General features: G+C 40.0%; 2 protein-coding genes across 4 annotated transcripts in view; one reads left to right on the top strand and one right to left on the bottom strand.

The window, feature by feature from the left end:
* Positions 1-11063, bottom strand: part of LOC136825655 (UPF0235 protein C15orf40 homolog) — a 13553-nt gene extending 2490 nt beyond the window's left edge. The window contains exons 1-4 of one of the 3 annotated variants that reach the window (XM_067082334.1): positions 10964-11063; positions 8927-9037; positions 8350-8446; positions 4497-4624 (exon numbers count right to left, since the gene is read on the bottom strand). In XM_067082334.1, coding sequence (XP_066938435.1) covers positions 4497-4624; positions 8350-8446; positions 8927-9037; positions 10964-11029 — 402 coding nt within the window. In that variant the 5' untranslated portion in view covers positions 11030-11063. Of the gene's footprint in view, positions 1-4496; positions 4625-8349; positions 8447-8926; positions 9038-10921 lie in introns of all 3 variants that reach the window. The other 2 variants (XM_067082335.1, XM_067082337.1) reach the window with 2 other exon arrangements.
* A 3899-nt stretch (positions 11064-14962) lies between these two features.
* Positions 14963-21828, top strand: part of LOC136825656 (reelin-like) — a 127357-nt gene continuing 120491 nt past the window's right edge. Inside the window, 1 exon segment of the mRNA XM_067082338.1 lies at positions 14963-15093. Coding sequence (XP_066938439.1) covers positions 15025-15093 — 69 coding nt within the window. The 5' untranslated portion in view covers positions 14963-15024.

A 21828-nucleotide genomic window follows, 5' to 3' on the forward strand; every position in this document is an offset into this window, starting at 1 on the left:
GGGAGAAAATGCTTGTTTAAATAATTGTTTTACTATGACTATTCAAAGCCAACAAACCTAAAGACAAATTGGAGGTCCGTGAGAACCTTGGTAGGTGTAAATCGGTCTCACTTGCTACCAAATTAACTAACTCTGTCTTTGGTTATCAGGTGTCCATTAGAAAAACTAAAGGACACTAAGAATATGTTTGTCTATGAACAAAATATTATATTTTAAAAATATGTGTCTTCATACAAAATAACAAAACTCATTACCCTGAATAATGACAAATGGCTAATTAGAAGGAAGACAACTGATGTCACTTGCATCCAATCAAATATTATCTCATCTCTGCTTGAAGAGCATTATGGGGGATAAGGTGTGCTATTCTGATGCGACGCCATCAACCATGCCCTTAGATATACAGAATCTAGTCTTTGTCTAGCTCATGCTGAATCTTGCAAAATGTCCCAACTAATGAAGCTTGCCCCACTTCTCCTACAAGTTCAAGTCTTAATCTAGTGGGAAAGAGAAGTTCTGGCTGATGAGTCATAGTTTTCTATCCATACTGTTGGAGTCAGCTGGGAAATATTAGTGTTTCCTGCCATGTATGAATGTATATACAGTTCTTGTTGCTGGGTCTATTTCCCTTATGCATCTACTCTCTGAAGTGTGCATTATTATTATCAATATTATTAGGCAGTTTAACCAGACCATTGAGCTAATTTATTTAGCTCTCACAGTGACTGAACCTCTTGTCCATCAACTTTTTCTTCTTCAATGGCTTGATGCTGGATAGAACAAAATTCAGTCTGTGCTGGTCACTCTCAATTATGGCAATAAAGAAACAAATTCCTCTCTCAATGATGGCTGACTTTATCCTGAATGGTACTCTCAAGTTACCTTGCCTGGTACAGTAAATGAATCATTTCACCGATGCATCAACTGGAACATGCTGTGTGTTGCATATTGCACTAAAAGTGCTGGTTCTGTCTTTGATGTAAAGCTTGACAAAATGGTTCTTCGTTATTGTTTTCTCCATGCTACCCCATCGACTTTGGACCACCTTGATGTGGTGAGGGGGCTCTTGAATCCCTGGAATTCATTCCCAGATTTGAGTCCAAGAGTCCTATACATAATGTTACTTATTAATTTGGATTTAGTCTTGTGGAAATTTCCATTTTTGGTAAAATTTATTTGACCTGTAAATGGGAAAAATTTTAATAGCTGGGACTGGGGTTTAATCTGAAGCTAATGGTGGGAACTGTGGTACAATCAATAACATCCCAATGATGTTTGGACCAAAGACATCAATGGGATTATCGGCATTGATACCTCAGCATTTTGTCCAGTTTGCCCACTAATATGATTAGGGCGAAGATAGTTGTATTCTTGTAATACTTTCAGTCCAGACAAGCAGGTTTGGCTAACACTTGAGCCACCCTAATTATGTTGATGTCATCCCCAGTAGGGTAGGGTAAGGTAGGGAGTGGGCATTTGGGAGTCAGCTCTCACTGGTGCCATTGGCAGAAGAATAAACTCTATAAAAGGCTGATGACATCTTTTTAAGATTTTCAGGTTTGTTTATTTTTTCTCTTGATTCATTCTTTATATGATTATTAATAAAGAACCAAGTACCCCCTGGAACCTCCCATATCCCTTTGGCACACATGATGACTAGGAAATGTAGTGCCATAACACTGGAACCCCATGCTCCAACACAGAGCAAGGGGAAATTCACCAGAAATGTATGTGAAATACGCTCAGGGATATTTGAAACCCATTCTTATTTTAAGTATTTGACCTTTAATTTGGAAGATTCTAATTGTGACATTTTTAATGTGTACAGAGACATTTTAAAGTGTTGTGGCCAAGAGCCTGAGATATTGGGCTCACCAAAAGAATGTGAAAAATTAAAAGCATTACTGCATCTTGAAAGAGTTGAAGTAGACCACTCAGAACTGTACATGCTCTTTGGAATCACCCAAGGGGGGTGATATCTTATCCTAACTGATGATGTATTCAGAGGAGAACATTGCAGAAGAATACAAGATCAAGGTGTGATTGGAACTGAAAGAATGAAGAAGATCAATTGTACCTTACTTTCACTTCCAAATTTAATACTTACAATCAATTCCATCTGCTTGCGTAATGTAATAACAGCAGCATGGTTAAGTTTTAGGGTTTAGCAATACTGTATATCATTAGACCAAACAGTTGTTTTTATTATCAAGAATATGTTCATATCTTAGGATCTTTTATGCAGAAAATACAAGGTTAGCCTTCAATGCGCATTAAGCGTAGTGAACCAGAACATAGTATATGTTATAAAGAACCAAAATACAGCACAGTATATGCATTGTTGGGATAACCATCCATCCTCTTCACAAATTGTGATGTGTACACCAAGAAAAATATATGCAGACAAAAAGTGTAACTGAAAGCATCACATTTGCAGAGGCTGTTGCAGAGGCTAAACATATTGTATGAGAGAAAATGGCTGTTCTTGAATGTAGGGGGGACATGAGTTTAGTTTTCACACATAGCCCCCATGATTATGGGAGACATACTGTACTGTAAGTCAGTATCTCAACACTTGTAATAAACTTTTGTTTTGTGTTACAAGGAGGAAAAAAACAGCAAAACTGGATACAGTTTAGGAATAAACTTGATAACTCATAATTCTGGTGTTCCTCCTACAGAACCTGATGACAATGATGGTCCTGAATTTAATGAACGTTTGTTGTTATGCCAACACCACACTGATTATTCTGACAAATACTCCAGTGAGGCCATGTTTCCTAACAAAGAAAGCCATTACAGTACTGCGTAGGGTGCTTTCTTAAGGGCTAAAATTCTTTGAGAAGAAGAAAGAAGTGCCCATGAGCCTTCCAATAGAAAAGCCTGTAAATTGAGTGAGTCTACCTCATTCCCAGATAAAGAATAGAATGAGGAGTTAGGGGAGTCTACCGAGTACCATAATGCACAGAAGCTCAACCAGATGAAGCAACAGGTCCATGGCTAACAGAATACCATCAACAGAGTTGGCCAACTTGAACCAGTACACTCGGTAGAAAAGAATTCTTCCTCCTGAAAGGTAATACCATCCCCCTATGAACAACATTTTCTTTGTGTATACTGTGCTTGAGGTGCTTTACACTAGCCGAAACAAAGCATCTTGAACAGGAATACACATCGAAGGAACTTGCATGACTGAGGATCTACTGGCATGAGGAAAATGGATCCTGCTTATCCACCAAATCAGCCAATCATTCTTTTGGAAAGTCACTTTTGGCTAACGCAATAAATGAGACTCAGAGTTTGAAAAACAAGAAGCAGGTGACGAGGGGCAGAGAACCACATCGCCCCAAGAACTGACCCGGTTCCCTGGCAGCAAAATCTTTTAACTGTCACAGGTTAGTCCTAGGCTAAGGCTACAGATGGCAAGGGCATTGATACCTTACTTCTTACAGGGGAACATGAAAATGATTGCACACTAAGGGGGACATGGAACATTTCCCTAACATAAATTCAGACAAACTTTTTAATGCCAAAAATAAGGTTTAAGTCCTGTTCTAACTTCTCAGTTCGCTTTCCTGAACCAAATGGGGAGCAGAAGATGGAGGTAGAGAGGAAGTCTCAGCGCTGCTACAGCATTAGCATAAGAAAAATCCACAGACTGATTAAGGAAAAATATAGATGAAGGACCTGGAGAAGGGGGAAAATGACACACTTTATACCCCTGCAGCTGACACATCTACCTCAACAATCAACATCCTCCTAACACAGTACAGTAATCATTCCTACAAGAACCTGGCATTCACAGCCGCGATTCCAGCGGAATGCATCTTATGAAAAATATTTTTACAGTACCATAAAGGCAGCAAACAGCCAAAACCACGAAATACCGAGTGCCTATACACAATGGCGGCAAGGAGAATTCTCATGAGCTAAAACATTCAAAACACACCTTGTGAAGAATTGATGTACTAGACAGTCATCTGGGTCAGCCATTCGATATTCTTTTGTTTAAGTGTCTATCGGCGCAGAGATATGAGCTATCTTTAATAACAGGTAAGGTTCACTCCAAATAAATAAAAGTTATGCACTGGATGATGATTGCATCAGTGCTAAATATATGCTACCTTTTCATTTTTATTATAAGTTTCTTAGACAAAAAAAGTTCAACAACTGTAATGTATTTACACAGCATTTATAGTGTTTCAGGTGTATTATAATTAATGGACAGATGATTTGCAGTACGTACTGTATACAGAACACTGTGTGTTGGTCAAATACCTTTGACAGTGTAATGAAGCATTTATATACAGGACATGAATATATGCAATTTTTGCTTACAAAAGGTCTCGGAACCAAACTACCACGAAATTTGAGTCCCAAATATATTGTACTGCTGTATCATGTCCAACTATATAAGATATACTGTATAAAAAAAAATTTACAATTAGGAGTCATGTATGTTACACAGAAATGAAAAATGTCTCTAATACACTTACCCTATCCAAAACAACATCGCTTTTGCGAACCCCTAAAGAAGAAGAAAGAAACTTGACTAACTCAGTATTAGCTTCACCATCAACAGGAGGTGCTGCAATTTGTAAGCCCACACCTTCAGCACTTATGTCTGTAATAATGAGAACATAAGTTAGTACAAAAAGTTATTCAACCTAAAGGCTAGCTTCTCAAAAATGGCAAAATTAATTGATGTCATAAGAATAACAGTGCTGTATGGAGTACAGTACTGTATATTGATATCCAACATAACCTAAGGTGATGTACTCCAATTTTGCTACACAAAGTAAAATTGCATTATAATGTTATACTGTACAATGAACAATGTTGCAAAAAATGGAAAGCAATACACTTAGGAATGGGAAAAAATCATTACAAATTTTCATGTTTCATCAATGCAAACCTATGCTAGATTTGTTGGATTAGTCCAAGCATGGAACTTAAATTTGTTAATGGTGATTAAGCAGAGAGCAGAAGAGCTGCTTTGAGAGGCTACACTGTGGTTTAAGCAAAAGACCTCGAACAGGTAAATTAGAACCAGACATATGATCAAAGCTTGTTTGCAAGTATCCAAGAGCAATAATACTCTAGGTCTATGGCTCCCACTTAAAATAGAGTTGTTTACTTATCTCCACACTCCTGTTACCTTAGTTGATAAAACTATCACTGCTATAGTAACAAAGTGACCTGTACAGAATCTTTTTTATTGCATTCTTGGTTGTCATGTGTGATACAAAAGTTCGAGATGAAGTGACAGTTTGTCTTTATAATGTGGTTTGATTAAAACACTGAATAAAATATAAATATAACAAATTTTTAAAGTAATTTGTATTCTTCCTTCCCTACAAACCTGAAGTTCTTAACATGGGGATGTAGCTCGTGAACGTGAGCTGGAATGATCATTCAACTTTCAGACAAGGTCTTTAACTACCGACGATATGGAAGGGGGGAAGCCCGGCCAACTCGTTGGCCTGTGCTCCACTGGCTTTCGGCCCAGGTATCAGAATGAGGGGTGGCTGAGGTGGGACTTGAATGTATAGACCTTCAGGTTTGTATGTTAGAAAAAATACAAACTGCTCCCTCCAATGGGACAGTGCCAGGTAAAGATTTTAGAGGAGTTATTGCCCTGCTTGCAAAGTTTATGGGCACCCCACCCAATAGGCAAAATGCCCTAATAAACCAAGTACACCTGCCATTGCTTTGGCTGTTACAAATTCTAAATCCTTAGGCTCTCCAGCTGAAGGTCCCATATATGTGGCACCTCCTCGAGGTAGCTACCCCGCATGCCAGGTCAAGGCATTTGCTGACTCTGGCGTGCAAATTTCCCTCATAAGGAAAGACAAGGTTCCCTATGGAGCTAACATTAACCGATGTAGACTTATCACAATTGAGGGTATCAATCAGTTTAAAATGATACTTTCTACTGTCCAGTTGAGAGTCACGAGACCTCACAGATCCAAAATCTGCAACCTTGCAGTAGCAAGCTACATTCCTGGAGGTTATGACATCCTCATGGGACAAGACTTCCAGTCTCCATCTAAATTACAACACTCTAGGGGCTGAACCCCTCAAGTTATTTATTAGGCATGAGTAATTCTCACCAGCCTCCATTCATTCCACTGCCAGTGCCACCTGAGTACTCTGTGCAGTGGCCACCTTCATCCATGCAGATTTCAAAGCCCAGTCCTGTGCCAGGCCCTGCCTTAGTGCCAGTGTTAAGGCACCCAATCAATCTCCCTCCTGGAGACCACAAAATTGACTCACGATATCTGCCAGTGCCACTTGAGTGCTCTGAGCAGTGCCAAGTTCCATCCATCCTGAATGGCAAGCAATCTCCAAATCCTATACCAGTGCCTGATCCTGCTTTAGTGCCAGTGCCAGTGCATGCACCAGATCTCCATTCAAGAGATCTCAGTCCAGATCCCCTCTCTTCTCCCAGCTTGGCTCCGCTACCAGTGCCAGTATGAGAGATGGATTCTCCCGATCACAGCGGAAGCTCACCCAAAGGTGCAGCCTCACAACCCGTGCCTCAGTTGGTCATTGCAACCTGTGAGCCTCCCACACCCACCAGAACCTCTTCCTCTCTTTCCCAATCCTCCGTAGACATGAGCATGTGTAAGGATTCTGCCACACCTCAGCTGGCCGATGAACTCAAGCAATTGCAACGATTTAGGGTAGAGCCTGTAACGAATGCCCCTGCTCTGGCCATCAAAGAAGCCGAACTGGGTGGCACTCCGTTGTCCTCCCTAGGCTTGGTTTGACTGATTCCCCTACCAAGGAAAACCATCAACCTAAAAACAGCTCCATGGAAGAAAATCATGGGCATAGATGACTTCAGATAGCCTAAAGAAAGCCACGGAGCTCCCTTTGGCACTAGTGCCAATCTGGCACTGTGCCACCCCTTTATCCTACGAGAGCCTTGGCACCTCTATCCAGAAGAGGGTGTCAGGTTTCTTTACCTGTTTATTTCCTTATAACTTTGTAATTTATTTTTTCCTTTAACATTTTCCTTTCCATACTTTGTTCATTACTCATATTATTTTATGCCTCACAAAGGCTCATATTTTACATTGTTTCCCACTCTGCCAAGTTGGCAGGTATCCCAATTTTGTAGGTCCTATGACTTCCCTTGCATGCCTATCAGAGCATGATACATTTTAAAATAATATATGCCAAAGCCATTAGGTATTACCATATGAGTGCCAACTGGGCACATGCCCATTATTGTAAATGTTGGCAGATAATCCTGAATGTAGTTCATTTATCCAAAATGGCCCAAGCTGGAGCAGTAGAGTAATTGTAAATCCATCCCCTTACAGACCTAGCCAAGAAACTACTGCCCAACTCCAATTTCCTCTTCCACCCCACACTAACTTATTCCCCCAAAAAATAAAGACCTCTACTAAGGAATTGGGGCCACCCACTCTTCCTTGAATTCCTTATCCTTTCCTCTTCTCTCAAGCAAAGCAGAATATTCATGAAAGTGTCCATGCAGTTCTTGAAAAATTATTGAATCATCCTCGCCACCAATTCTACAAGATCCCAATACAAACACTTGCTTGTGATCTATTCAAGTCTCACTGCCTTCCTATAAAAGGACTGTAGTCTTGTGGCTTTCAAAAGCTATTAAAAAGCCCATTTCCACAAATATCTTAACCCATTTACCTCGATCCTGTTAAACTCTTGTGGGGTAGACATCATGTGTCATGTTCTCCCATAAGAACAACTAATCTACTATCTACAAACTTCTCAGAGGATTATCTGGTCCCCCAATGCAGCCCTACCCTACTTAACCAGACAGACAACTAGTCTTTCTGACAATCAGTTAGCTTTCAAATTGGACCTATTGTGCTTGTAGTCTGACATAATTCAAATTTGGAGTGTCCTACATCATTGAGCAATGCTTCACTATCAACATAGTAAGTGAAAAATAGAATGATCTCATCCCTCCAGAAGTGGCATCTATCAACAAAGTGAGTGTCACGATCATCAGTTATGTGCTAAATGTGTATGCAGCAGCCTTCTTTTAACCAAAGTATAAAGGCTTTGATTTGTGCGTACAAAACATAAAATTACTGTAATTTTAAAAATCATTATAAACATGGGTAACAGTAAAATTTGCAATAGCTGTACTGTCCATGGCCTGAATATTGAAAACTCAGTACTGTATTTAAAATATCCAGAAACATATTATTTTCTAAGTGTTGTAGACAAAATATTGATATCACCAATTACCATCTGTATCTGAAATCTACTTTATAGTATTGTATCGGGGAAAAAGTATATAAACATGCACCAAACAATCATCAGAACCAACATCTTTGTTTCTTAACCTACCAGTAACTCTGCTTTCTTGAGCCCCAGGCTTGGCTAGAATCTTGATTTGAATTCTTCCATCTTTGGTCACAGAGATTGGTGAGGTATTTTCAACTTTCTGGAATACAAATTTAATTGCCTTATTAATGCAAAAAAGTGCACAAAACAGAAGAGTGCATGGTGTCCATTTCAAATCTAACTTATGAGAATGCTGAGGTACAGAGTGCACTTATATCCTTGCCTAAGGTAACCCAAAGTGGCTAATGTTTGTCAGGTCAGCTGTAATATGCATGAGCAAAAAAAAGGAGCTATTTGCTCGTGGGGATGGAGAACCTTGCACTCATGGATAAAATTGGATGACTGAGCAATTATACTTAAAATACACCCTCCTTAAAAGGTGAACTACTGCCAATTAAACCAAAATCTTCTCAAAAAATAAATTAGGGCATAACAAACCTCTAATTGGTAATCTAACAGGTAGGGGTGTCTCACATGCACAATGAAGAAAATTTATTTTATACATCCATCAACAAAACACTAAGTTGCAAAAATAAGTGACCTCAAAATTCATATTCTGTAAAAAGGTTAACTTAATTACCTGAGCTCTAGCCTTTGCGAGCTTCTTTTCTTTCCCCATATTTAAAGAAGAACCGGAAGTGCTGAAGTTATGACGCAGCGCAGTTGACGACCAAAAATCGCAAACCTTTAACTGGAAAAAATGTCAAGGTTAATGAGAGAGCTTCTTTCCTTCATAAAAGTGAACTTTAACCTTTTCAGAAAAATGACATTTTTATAATAAAATAAAGTTTTATATATGCTTATCAGGTAATTACACGGCTATAGTTTCTAAGCTAGTACGACAGCTTAAATTCAGAATTTGTGGCAATGCTTCAATTATTTAGTGCAGGTGACCAGTACTGGCCTCTAACGGCAATACTAGGAACAACTTAGCAGATCACCTCATTCTTTTTATGCTTATGTCCATCAGAGGGGAGGAGGGGGGGCTCTGATCATGTAATTACTGTACTTGGTAAGTATATATGAAACTTTATTTCATTATAAAAATGTAATTTTTACATAGGTAACTTACCAAGTACAGTAAACCATGCGTACCACACCCCCCTGCAAATAGCTACAACCCCCAAATACTTAGAACCCTTCTAAAAACACTTAGAACTGCCTATTATGATAGTTCAACCACACAAAAAAACACTAAAAATGCTTATACAGGTATTATCCTACTTATGATGGGGTTAGGTTCCAAAAAACCCATTGTTCGCTGGAAAAAAAGTATCTCGAATATAGCCTGGCCTACACTAGGGTATTTGGTACCATGTATACATGTGTGGTAGCCTACCCTACACTATAAAGTATACTCTATACATACACGGTATAGTGATTATTAATATCAGCTAATTCTGGATGTTCATTTAGGATGACTTATGATAATTCAATACAAAGAGAAACTGAATAACAAACAAGAATTAGCTTAGCCTACACTATGGTATATCATAGGCATACACGGTAGTGTAGCCTACATTATACTGTACCCTATATTCACATATCACATTATAAAAACAACAACATAACAAATTTTAAAATGTTATGCCTTAATTCACTGTATCCAATAATATTGTATATATTCTTACATTGCTTTTTTATTATAAATCGCAATCATAGCGATAATGTTTTGGTTTGGAAACGTTTACACGGTGTTTATTTCGCCGCATTTAACTCGGTTCAGGGCGTTTTTCTCGCTTCTAGTTAGCGTAAATGAATCTCCAGATACTCTCTCATCAACGTAGCACGATGACTGACAGCAACCCTGGAATCTCTCGTTCCTCCGAGCCGGTTACTGAGGAGAATTTGCCGCGTACCTGAGCCATAAGGATTTCCTCCCCGCAACGAATGGCTCGTTGGCGTTTTACACGTCCGAGGAACGCTCCCAAAACGGAAACACGTCCACTTAGTTTATGCATATTCTCCCCCCCCACCCCGGAAACCCCGAATTCCCAAAGTCCCCCTTGACCGATGGGTAGAGATAGGAGGCGAATAACACTTGGCCGACGACAAACGAACGTGTCTCCTTCATCAAGCCGTAAGAGTATAGGAAAAACCAATTTCCGAGGGAAAAACGACCAGAGTTGATACTTAGAAATACCTACAGCTAAAATACCAAGGAACTATACTGAACTATGGTACCCTAACCTAACCTAACTTAGCAGGCCGTGTTACTTAGTAGGGGAGCTCTGCCCCCCCCTCGAACCCCTGGAAGGGAATTCCACTTTTTAACCAAAATCTCCCCTATAACCCTGAACACGTGGTTTAGCATTCTATGATGGCCGTCGGACTCCTGAGATTAATTATAGGTTAATTCCAGTCGACCGGCAAAAAATCAAGGTAAATTCTTAAAAATCAACCAAAATACTTTAGGAAAGATCAATTTCAAAGGAAATGCGTGGAGAACTCCCTTGGATCTACCGTAGGAGGAGCCTGCAGAAATAAATGTGAAATGAAATACAAAATTGCAAATGTCAAAACCGAAAATAATTTGTGGAATAAAATCAACCCAATGTCGGCAGCTAAGCTCGACCTTGACTTGCAACTACTTATTATAAATTCCCAAATGAATGACCTGGCTCCTTTTGCTAAGGCTGACGATTTTGTGGCCACAGGAGAAAGAAATTTTACGTAAAATCATTTGTAAATTGCAATGACAGGTGCGGGAAGGGTTGTAGTAGTAGTAATTACAGAGGTTTCCTATGTCACGGCTCCCTTCTATTCCGCCTATGGCTGCGCTTGTTTCAGTATATTTTCTCAATGGCTTCGTAGTTTTTTAATAAATTCTTTACAAGTTTCATTAACCTCTTGGGAAAGCTCTGTATGAATAGCAAGGTGTTTACCTGTTATTTTATCTTCATTTTTGTGATACGGCTGCTGCTGCACGTATCCAAATCTGTTCCTGAAATTGTTGCTTGGTGGGCAATAAGCAAGAAATACGCTTGGATTTCGATTGCTAAACATTAATATTTAGTCTTCTCCCTTTAATCTCTTCTTCTTTAGCGTTTTCAGTGCAGCCCTGCTAATCAGCATCTTTTTTTTTCCGCGTTACTGTGTTTCCCCCGAATTTCGTATGGACTTTCAGTGATCACTTGTCATTTATTTCTCTCTGCCATCATTATTACAATTTTTAAAATTATCTTACATGTTCTGCATTATATACACCATTTTCTATATTGTACAGTAAAAAAAAATTTATTTATAAGCGAAATCTCCATGCAGAGCTCTTCCTCAGAATTACCCTCTGTTGTTGGGTCCCTCTGTTTATGGATCTTTTTCTGTGTCTACACCAGCTCAGGATAGTCTGTCGTACTCATTGCAAGTTTTCCTTTTGTTGGGAGGAAGGGAAACATTGCTGCATTACCTCATGCCCCTCAGATTATAGGTTAATTTTAATTACCCTTGTTTTATCTAAGGTTTTTTGAGAAGCTGCTCTCTAAGCGTCTTTGTAAGTTTGCTAAAGGTAAAAACCTGCTACCAGCATTACACTTCGGGCTTTGTAAAGGCCTTGGTACTTGGGATGCACTTTTGTCAGTACCTACTGTCTTGCATAGTGCTTTTGATGAGGGTGTAGAGGCATGCATGGTTGGTTTAAATTTTAGTGCATCCTTTCATAGCATGAATCATAAAGCATTTATCTACAAGCTAAAATGATTGGAAATTAGTGGATCTTTTGTTATATATTTTAAATGACTTTTTAATAGGCAGAGCGAAAAGTATCTGTGTTGATGGCCAGTTTAGTAATAATGACAATTCTGACATTATCCAAGATGGTGTTTTGTACCTTTGTTATTTATTGTCTATACTAGCGACATGTGGCAAGGTCTGGAGAATTAATTAATTGCAAATGCAGATTATGCCACTCTTCTAAATGTTGATCCTTCTCTGCACGTATACATGAGTGGAGCAGGCTTTTAGTCATGAAGCAGAGCTGTTCTAAAACTCTTAAGTATGGTAGTTAGTCGATCCAGAACAGTTTCGCCATTGCAACCTGACTTACATTTAAATGGTATGGATTTAAATGTTAGTCTCTCTTTTAAGATTGTTAGTGCAACTTTTGATAAGAAATTGATTTTTGAGAAGCATATGCGTATTATTGCTTCCTTAGCTTCTCAAATGGTCGGTATCTTGCAGACGTGTTTTAGAATGTTTTGTGACACAGCTATCAAATATAAGTGTTTTAACTCTCCTTCTTTCTCGTTTGGAGCACTGTCTCCCGTGTGGTCTTTGGGTTAGTCTAGGCAAGCTGCTGCTGCAAATAGTGTCTTTTTTTTTTTTTTTTTTAGAACCAGGTTTATCATGGAAGTGATTCTGGCGGATCTACAAATTCTTCGACGAGTGTAAGATTAGCCAGACTGGAGTTGCCAAATTTCAAGTGTGAGTTGACTGAGTGACCTTGTGGGACCATTTTTTTTTTCTGACGATAGCCTACCAATATCCCTGTCTTAGTAAATTCAGTTACCTGCAGTCTTTGCTGGGAGGTAAAGCCAAGTCTGTGATTCAGAGGTTGGCTTTGATTGTCAGTGATTATTCTGTTGCTTGTGATATATTAAAAGAGAGATTTGAGAGAACAGTCCGAATTATTTTTTTGCACATTCAGGCTTTTTTGCATGTAAGTATGCCTGCTAAAAAAAATCAGTGTTCTGTTTATGTTTCTTATTGGAAAATTACAAGACGAGTTGCTGACACATTCGTAGCCTAAAGACTCCATACTGACGATCAGTATGGAGTATTTTTTAACACAAGTGATTGCCTCTGTTGCCACACGATATTCGAATGCAGTGGTCCAGACAAGGGTTGGACCATGAGAGTGAATTTGATTGGTTGCTAAGCTTATTTCAGAGGAAAATAGAATGCCGTGAATGGTCAGAAGCCTTCAAGTGTTTCCACACGTAAGCCAGATAATAGAAGGCCTGTATGTCATTTTTGTAATAAATCGCAATAATTTATACAAATTTTAGAATGTAATTAAAGGAGTACGAAGAAAAAATTTGTTCTCATGGATTATATGTAGTAGATTTTAGAATTATTGGCAGCTATTTCTTTTTGGCAATCTCCTGGGTGTGTGGGGTGGCAACCCTAAATGGGATGGCAGTGTTACCAAAATGGATACGAAAGAATCATTTGGATACTTTTTGAGCTACGTGCGTTTTTACGACGCTGACCATAATAATACGAAATGGCAAAAAGTGGTAAAAAATGGATACTATTTTCATATTTTTATGGGAAATTGAATACTTTTTTATCATGTTTGTTATTCCCTCTTTGAGAATGCATCAATTTCCGAGACTTTCATTTTGAGTTTTGCTAGGAATAAGCCTAATATTTATGTGGGGCCATGTTGATGCGAAGTATGAACGCTTAACGCTTAGGATTTATCACAATAAAAGGGAATATCAACTTTATGCTTTCGCGAACATGGATGATATTTGTTTGCTATCATCTGAATCTTCTGCCAGCGACCAGTAGCAGGCAACAGTTAGTTACATTAGCCTCTACGAATACCATGTGACACAAGGGTAGTAGGGTCAATGGCTGGGAGTCAGAAAGGGATTGGGCCACTGTCAGTCTGACTGAGACACTTAAATTCATTGTCTTCCAGAATTCAGCAAGTGTAATGTGTAATTAGGAAATTATTATTCGCAGTGTGGTGCTGCAGTTCGATTATGTGTTTACTCTGTTATTGTATGTGAAGGTTAATAATGTCTCTTCTAAACTGGCTGCAAAAGGGGAAAGGTAAAGGAATGTGCGGTACATAAATATGAGTATATGCATTAAATGGATTGCCAGAGATTGGGGAAACAAAAGTCCAACATGGCAGTGATTTGTAAACGTACATCATTATATCAATTTTGAGTTATCTAGAATTTTTAGCAGAAACAGCGGTCCATTTGCTGATTTTGGATATAAAATATATATAAATTAACCTCATTCTGTCTATTAGATAATGTAAATTTGCATGTCATAACGAGAATTGAAAAGGACGAATGATATTAAGATGTGGTGTGACACATAGTGCTTACTGAAATTTACTCTAAATGGTAACGTTCAGTTCTGGTGTATACGTGTGTGTGTGTGTGTGTGTGCATGCATGCGCATACATACATTATTATCTTATACATAAATATGAATATCTAACCCGGTAAGTCTGCATATGCGTTATGCAGTAAAAATATGCATGTGTTGAAATGTGTATGTAGGATACACACGCGTACATACATATAATATATATATATATATATATATATATATATATATATATATATATATATATAGAGAGAGAGAGAGAGAGAGAGAGAGAGAGAGAGAGAGAGAGAGAGAGAGAGAGAGAGAGAGAGGTGCAACTTTAGGTGTGCGTATATTTAAAGACATATATAACCTCTCTCCATATAAATACAAGTACACACACATGCTACGTATATTATTATTATTATTATTATTATTATTACTATTATTATTATTATTATTATTATTATTATTATTATAAATGGAAAATCTGGATGTTTTAATTTTTTTAGTATCTTTTGGATGCGTTTTCATTTTCTCCATTGGTAACACTGTGGGGAGGTTAGCTAGTGACAGTAGTGAATGTGACTGTCAGAATTCTGGATTAGGTTAGTTGCGAGTGTACTGTCAATGGTATTGTGTTGTCCTCTCCAATTACTTGTGAAATTAGTTGTGCGACTGTTCAGCCATCATAATAAGGTAAGAAATTACAAGGTATTACTATGGTGTCCAAGGTGACAAGTGAAAACTGAAACTTTTTAGAGCTGAAGAAGTTAAATTGGCAGCCAAGCTGCAGAAGATTTCAGAAGCCAGATTTTTACCTTTTATACCTAGAGGGCGACGCCTTCTCATTATATTTAAGATTTAACTGATGCAGAGCAATCTGATACTGATGCTATTGAGCGAAAGCTATTAGCGGCGTTTAATGATAGTGCTTTTATAGCTTTTACTAAATCATCAAGAAAGAGGTGGACTGGTGAACCTGTAGACTTCTGTGCTGAGCAGCTGAGAAGGTTGGGTGCATTAGCTGGGTTCTCGGGTTCTCTTGGTTGTTTTATTGCTTGTTGATGGTTCTCCTGACAAAATTATCTTGTGAGTTACAGCAGATTGTGGTGTTTTGATATCTTATCAAGGGCAAGAGTGCTGACAGCTGCAGCTGGAAGACCTTTTGACCAGGCCACGGTAATTCTAAGCCAAAAAAAAGTATACCTTATTTTATTCAGACCAGGGAGCTGATTGACAGCTCTCCTAGGGCTAGCCCGAGGGATTAGGCTTATTTTACGTGGCTAAGAAACAATTGGTTACCTACAACGGGACCTACAGCTTATTGTGGAATCCGAACCAGCTGTCCGCGGTGAGCTAGCCTATGGCAATTTGCGTTTTCCTAGGTTATTTTACCTGCTGAACAAGATTTTTAAATATTTTGTTGGTTGGCTGTAAGTAAAATGTAATTGACCCATGAAAACTGCACGTCTGTACCAGTGAGTCGCACACAGTTCAAGGGTAAATTACAGTTTAGCAGCAGCCGACCAGCAAAATATTACCTTAAGCTCTTGCAAAGCAAGTAAAATAACATAGATAAACATCAATTGCCAGAGTCTAGCTTCAATGCACACTATTCGAAGCTTTCATAAACGGGAAGCAAAACATTACCATTACCACTTTCATCTTGGGTGGCCTCTACAGGTCGCCGTGGCAGAATGTCGCTGCGCACCTTATCTGCACTTTTTAAGATTCCTGGCAAGCTTGTATGTTCTGGCATGAGGTAATTACTTTAAATTCTTGTTCAGCCAGTAAAATAACACAGGAAAACGTCAATTGTCAGTCTCTCGCAGCTCTCGCTAAGCGCAGAAAACCGGCAGCTGCTGATTGGTGAACCAAAAGCTAGCGCATGCGTGTTAAGGCTTAGAATCAGCAGTACTAGTAATGAATGAGAAGTGCCTTGGGAACGGCTCCCACTATCCATTTATTCGCCCTTCTTTTTACGCTTGTTTGTTCCGACACGATATACAAACCCTGGGCCCTTTACATTAGGAATTACTTTCAGCGTAGGCGGGAAACGGCCGTTAAACTCTTGAGCAAGGTGGTTAGGCAGTAACTACCGCCTGCTCGGATGTAAAGATTCCAGTTTGCTTTCGGCCGTCATGCGTTGCAGACGTGGTTTCGGATCTCCTTGCCTGACCGTCGTTAAGCTCTTATTATCCCGGTGGGATCTTAATGTATTTTTGTGTATATATTACGGGTGTTTGATATTTATTATTACAAACCCACGATGTGTGATAACCTTGCATAGCTGTCATTCCCCTGCACTGTGTCTTGGGTTGACGGCCAAGGGCGTATTTAAAGGAGTGTAACCGAGTGGTAATATTTCTCTCCAGTAGCCCCTTATTTAGATACTGAAGGCGTTCCCCTGTACAATCAGAAATATTAGGTTGGGACGTAATATCTTCGCTCCCCTACATTGATCAGGATGTAAGAGTTCGCTTCCCTTCTTGGGCTTCCACCCTCCGTGTAAAAGGGCATGACTACTTCCTTCCTACATGTGCTGAGTGTTATTTTCGCCGCCTGCGCTTAGAGAGTTGCGGGGTGGGTGGGAGGTTACGGGCGCTGTCTGTAAGTTACGCATCCACGGCACCCTTGGTGGCCTCCCCTCCATCCTTTTCTCTCCCTGTAGGTTCTTTCTTTCTCTCCTTTGGTAGAGATCTCTCTCCTTCGCCCTCTTCACTCGCTTGTCGGGCAAAGACTGCGAGGGGAGGGTGGGGTGTTGGGCAACCTCTTCTTGGGTACCTCCTCCCGCTGCATAGGGCAATTCCCTTCATAGCGAGAGGAGTTCCCTCTCTAATCATCTTTGCTTTTTCTTTCAGGTTGACAGTGAGCATTGCAGACACAGCAGTAGTTAGCTGGATATCTCGCATGAAGGAGTCCTGACGTTCATTATTGTTGCTTTGGGATTGACCACAATACCTGGCTGGATGACATAATTCCCTGTTGGGATCGTTCCGACTCTGTTTCGCCGATGTGGATTGATCGCTGTCATTGCTAGCCTTCATGCATGTTGTGGCAATGCCTCTGGCATATCTGTGGTCCATCTGCTCCTGCTGTTCCCTGTGTTACGCTCCTGTTGACTCGACAACAGTCTCTGGGCGGCTCTTCCTGGTCTCCTGCTGCAGCCGTCCTGATCGTTCCTGTCGCTGCTGGTGACTTTCATGTGACGTTCCTGGCCACTGCAGTAGCTCCTGCCTTCCGAACCACTTCTGTAGCTCCTGCATTGGCTGTCCTGATCATGCCTGCTGCTTCTCCTGGTGGTGGTGTCCTGGGCCGTTTCTGTTGTGTTCCTGCCTGACTGCCTTGGAGGTTACCATGTTTCGTGTCCACCATCCTGTAGATGTCGGAGAGGTGAAGGAAGCTGCCCTGTGGAAGTAGCTGCCGTCTTTATCCACTACCGACCATAGCTGTTCATTACTACCCCATGTCGTAAACTTCCTGCTGTAAAATGCAATCAGATGGAGTCTTCCATCAAACTTCTGCATAAGGCAGACCCCTATACCATCATGACTGGCATCTTTCGCCAACGTGAAAAGACGCTCCAAATCAGGAAATTTCAACACTGAGGGATTAACTAAGGCATCCTTAATATTCTGAAAAGCTGATTGCTGCCCATCACACCATACAAACTGGGCATAATCCCTCAGGACATCTGTAAAAGGAGACGCTAAGGTAGAAAAGCTTTCACAAACCTACGGAAAATCCAGCCATGCCTAAGAAAGACCGAACCTGTTTCCTATTCATGGGAGTAGCAAAATCTACAATTGCCCTAACTTTATCCTCATTCACTTTAACACCCTCCTTAAAGATGACATGACCCAAATATACTATCTGCTTCTTCAGAAAATTACACCTAGCTAATTTTATCTTCAAACCTGCTAACCTAAGCCTCCTAAAAGCTTCCCTAAGAACCTCTAAATGTTCCTCTGCCAAATCAGTGGCAAATAATATGTCTTCCATGTAGAGAAATATAGATTTCCCTAACAAGCCATGCAAAACTGTATTCATTGGCCTGGTAAATGTCATAGGACTACCTGATAAACCAAGCGGCATCCGCTTGAACTCATAATGCCCCTTCGACAAAGAGAAAGCTGTGTACTTTCAGCTCTCCTCGCTAAGTGGTGATTGCAAGTACCCTTGCATTAGATCAGTTGAAGAATAAATATTCATGGCCCAATCTCAACAAATAAATCTGGCAAACACACCACAGGGTAACAATCAGGAATGGTTTTCTCGTTCAACTTCCTAAAGTCCACACAATCTTGGACTGAACCACCCTTCTTAGACACTGCTAACAACAGGAAATTAAAAGGCAAGAAACTGGGCCTAACAATGCCTTTCTCCTCCCACTTATTAACCTCTTGCTCTACTTGTTCTCTAATCTTAAAAGGAATCCTGTATGAAGGGACAAAAATAGGCTTGGTCTTATCCTCTAAATGAACCTTGTGTTCTAACACATTTGTTAACCCTAACTTATCCCCTTTAAGTGTGGTTATGTTCGCAAACTCAGCCAGAACATCTTCCACACCCTCAACATTACTCTTTAAAATCAGCATTGGCTAAGTGATCCTTAAAAACCTGCCTCCTAGTCTGTGAATCTACCTCTGAAAATCTACACAATTCCTCAATTGTCTTCATCGACCCAGTCAATCATACACAGACCCTTTTACCACTGGCTTCGCCTCTGAGGGTTCCCCCAGAAGTCCTATGTCACAAGAAATAACCCCTTTTATCTCTTCCCTTTTTGCTGCTCGGTCCACCAGAAATTCTGCCGGCCTCTAGAGGCTCCCGAAAAACCCCCCTCGAGGAGTTCTCCTACCTGCCAGACCAGCGCTCTGAGGTGAGCTTCTAAACTCCTTCTGTTCAAGAAATGGGCAAGACCGCCAACCGTGATATGCAGACTTGCAAGTGCCACAGTATTTCACCCTACAAAACTTCTTAGTATGGCCCTGCCTATTACAATTATAACAACGCCCTTGGGATCCTGAACTCACAGAAGTCTTATCATCCACTGTCATGGTACATAACCTCATAAAACTGTGGCATCAGAATCACTCTGTGTATGATGCTTTGGAATAGCCCCGGAAGTTTCCGGCATCCAATCCATAAAGGGGCTATCTGCCGTAGGACATTTCGACAAGTGCTTACGAACCTGAGAGAACAGTAAATTCTCATCTGACCCCCTTTCTATTTCCTTGTCAAAACTATTTACAATAGCATGAGGGACATCATTCAGGATCCATGCATACTGCAGTAGTTTCTCAAGATTCTCTATCGTAACAGAGCCTCCAATTACCCAACCAGAATTTCTCAACTTCTTCGAAAAATCCCTCGTAGTATCAAAACATCTGGTACTAAACGTGACCAGCGAATCATGTATTTTACGGACCTTGAAAAGAGCTCTGAGATCTCGAACTACATCGCCAGTCCCAGCTTTTACCGATGATGCTCTCAAAAATCCATATGATTGTCCCAGGTCCTACACTTCAAAAAGTGATGACTCCGGCAATGTTGTCCAATAACCCCCTTGTCCAAACTAAGGAAACCTTTTATTGAAAGCTTCTACCTCATCCGATATTTTCTTGGTGACTAAAAAATTCGTCACCCCCTCCATAAAAATTCCGAAGGGAACTGGGAGAACGCCATCAGCCAGCCTGGGAAACGGGCGAACCCCGGCGTTTACGGATGTAAATTTGTGCAACATTGTTACTTTATCCTTATCTTCGTTAGCCTCCACCATGTTATCGGAACGGATAACCCTCCAAGTTCCAAGAACTCGACTAGATCTCAGCTTCATATGACTCCCAAAGGTAGAAAGAAAAAACAAGAGAAATGACAAAAAGAGAAAAAAGAAAAAGTTAAAAATTCAGCAAACGCCCAACACTAATGCAAATGCGAACCATTAAATTAAATTCTAAACGCCAAATGTGAACAATGAAGTAACCCTAACTAACCGCAGATGCAAACCATAAAAAAAACTCTTAAATGCCAAAAGCAAATGATGAAGCAGAAATACTTCAGTACCCCCACACAAAGAAAACGGGCTCGCAGAGAACGGGATAGCAGTGGGATAACTGCATCAACTTGCTCTCAATGACGTCAGTAAATTGTCACCGCCCACTAACTAGATAACAGTGAGCGATCGTTTTGACTGCACAAAAAAACCGCTTCCGTCATCAAGGAGAACACATTCCCAAAGAGTACATCTTCAACCTCTTTCTCAGCAAAACATCTGAAGAAGTCAAATGAATTCCTTATTAACCCCAAAAGCATAAAAATAAAGATGTGGGAATTCCTCCCATGTTACTCATAAAACATATACAATAAACACTTGAAAAAAAAGACATTATAAAAACAGAGAAAAACAATCTACAGTTTTGGAAACTGAATGTGGTTCCTACCACCAAACAGCAATGTTCGCAGTCTTGAACGATAAATCACGAACCACAAAGTCTTCACTTGAAGACTTCTGATAATGTTCAATGTTGGTCTTCAAATGATTCCTTTTCCCATATCTAATCCCTTCACACTTGGAACTTCGCCCAAAAGAAATGCACGTACACACGTCCCCCACCAGAACCTGGACATTTCCGGCGAACGCACCTGTGAAGTCACGTGACCTGTTCCCACGTCTCAAGAAACCTGACTCCACAGTTTTGCCAAATTCGGAGATGCGTCAGATGACAGTTAAACATTCTCTCCAAGATTCTGGGATAGTTTTCCTCCCCACTTGTCAATTAAACATTCACTGTGTATTGAAAATTCATAACATACTTGTGACCTATAGGCTTTTGAGATATATATATATATATATATATATATATATATATATATATATATATATATATATATATATATATATATGTGTGTGTGTGTGTGTGTGTGTGTGTGTGTGTGTGTGTATATATATATATATATATATATATATATATATATATATATATATATATATATATATATATATATATATATACACACAGTATAGAAACTGAACCCAGACCTGAGCTGGGCACATCTCAAGGACTGAAGACCGGCTAGATTCGCCAGAAGGCCATCAAAAAGATGAAGTGGGCTCCTGGGATGATTCATCGCCAGCAACGACCCTCCAATCAAGTAAGGAAACTCGGAGCTTGTCAATGAGCTGCTGCGTATCCAGCATTGCCTGTCATTCTTTGGAGGGTATTATGCCCGTGAGGGGCGTCTCGGAAGCAACAGCCAACGTTCGCTTCGTTGCTGATGATGATAACCTACGCAGTAGCTAACTCGGACACGCTCGTCTTAACGACTACTTTAGCATGTCGGTCGGCGTGTGCGCAGTTCCTTTAGCTTAGGAGCAAACCCTATTTCTCTCACTGTGGGGGTCCTATATTTAGCTGCCATCATACACGT

The sequence above is a fragment of the Macrobrachium rosenbergii genome, chromosome 39 (assembly GCF_040412425.1).
Source record: "Macrobrachium rosenbergii isolate ZJJX-2024 chromosome 39, ASM4041242v1, whole genome shotgun sequence".
NCBI classification, from domain to species: domain Eukaryota; kingdom Metazoa; phylum Arthropoda; class Malacostraca; order Decapoda; family Palaemonidae; genus Macrobrachium; species Macrobrachium rosenbergii.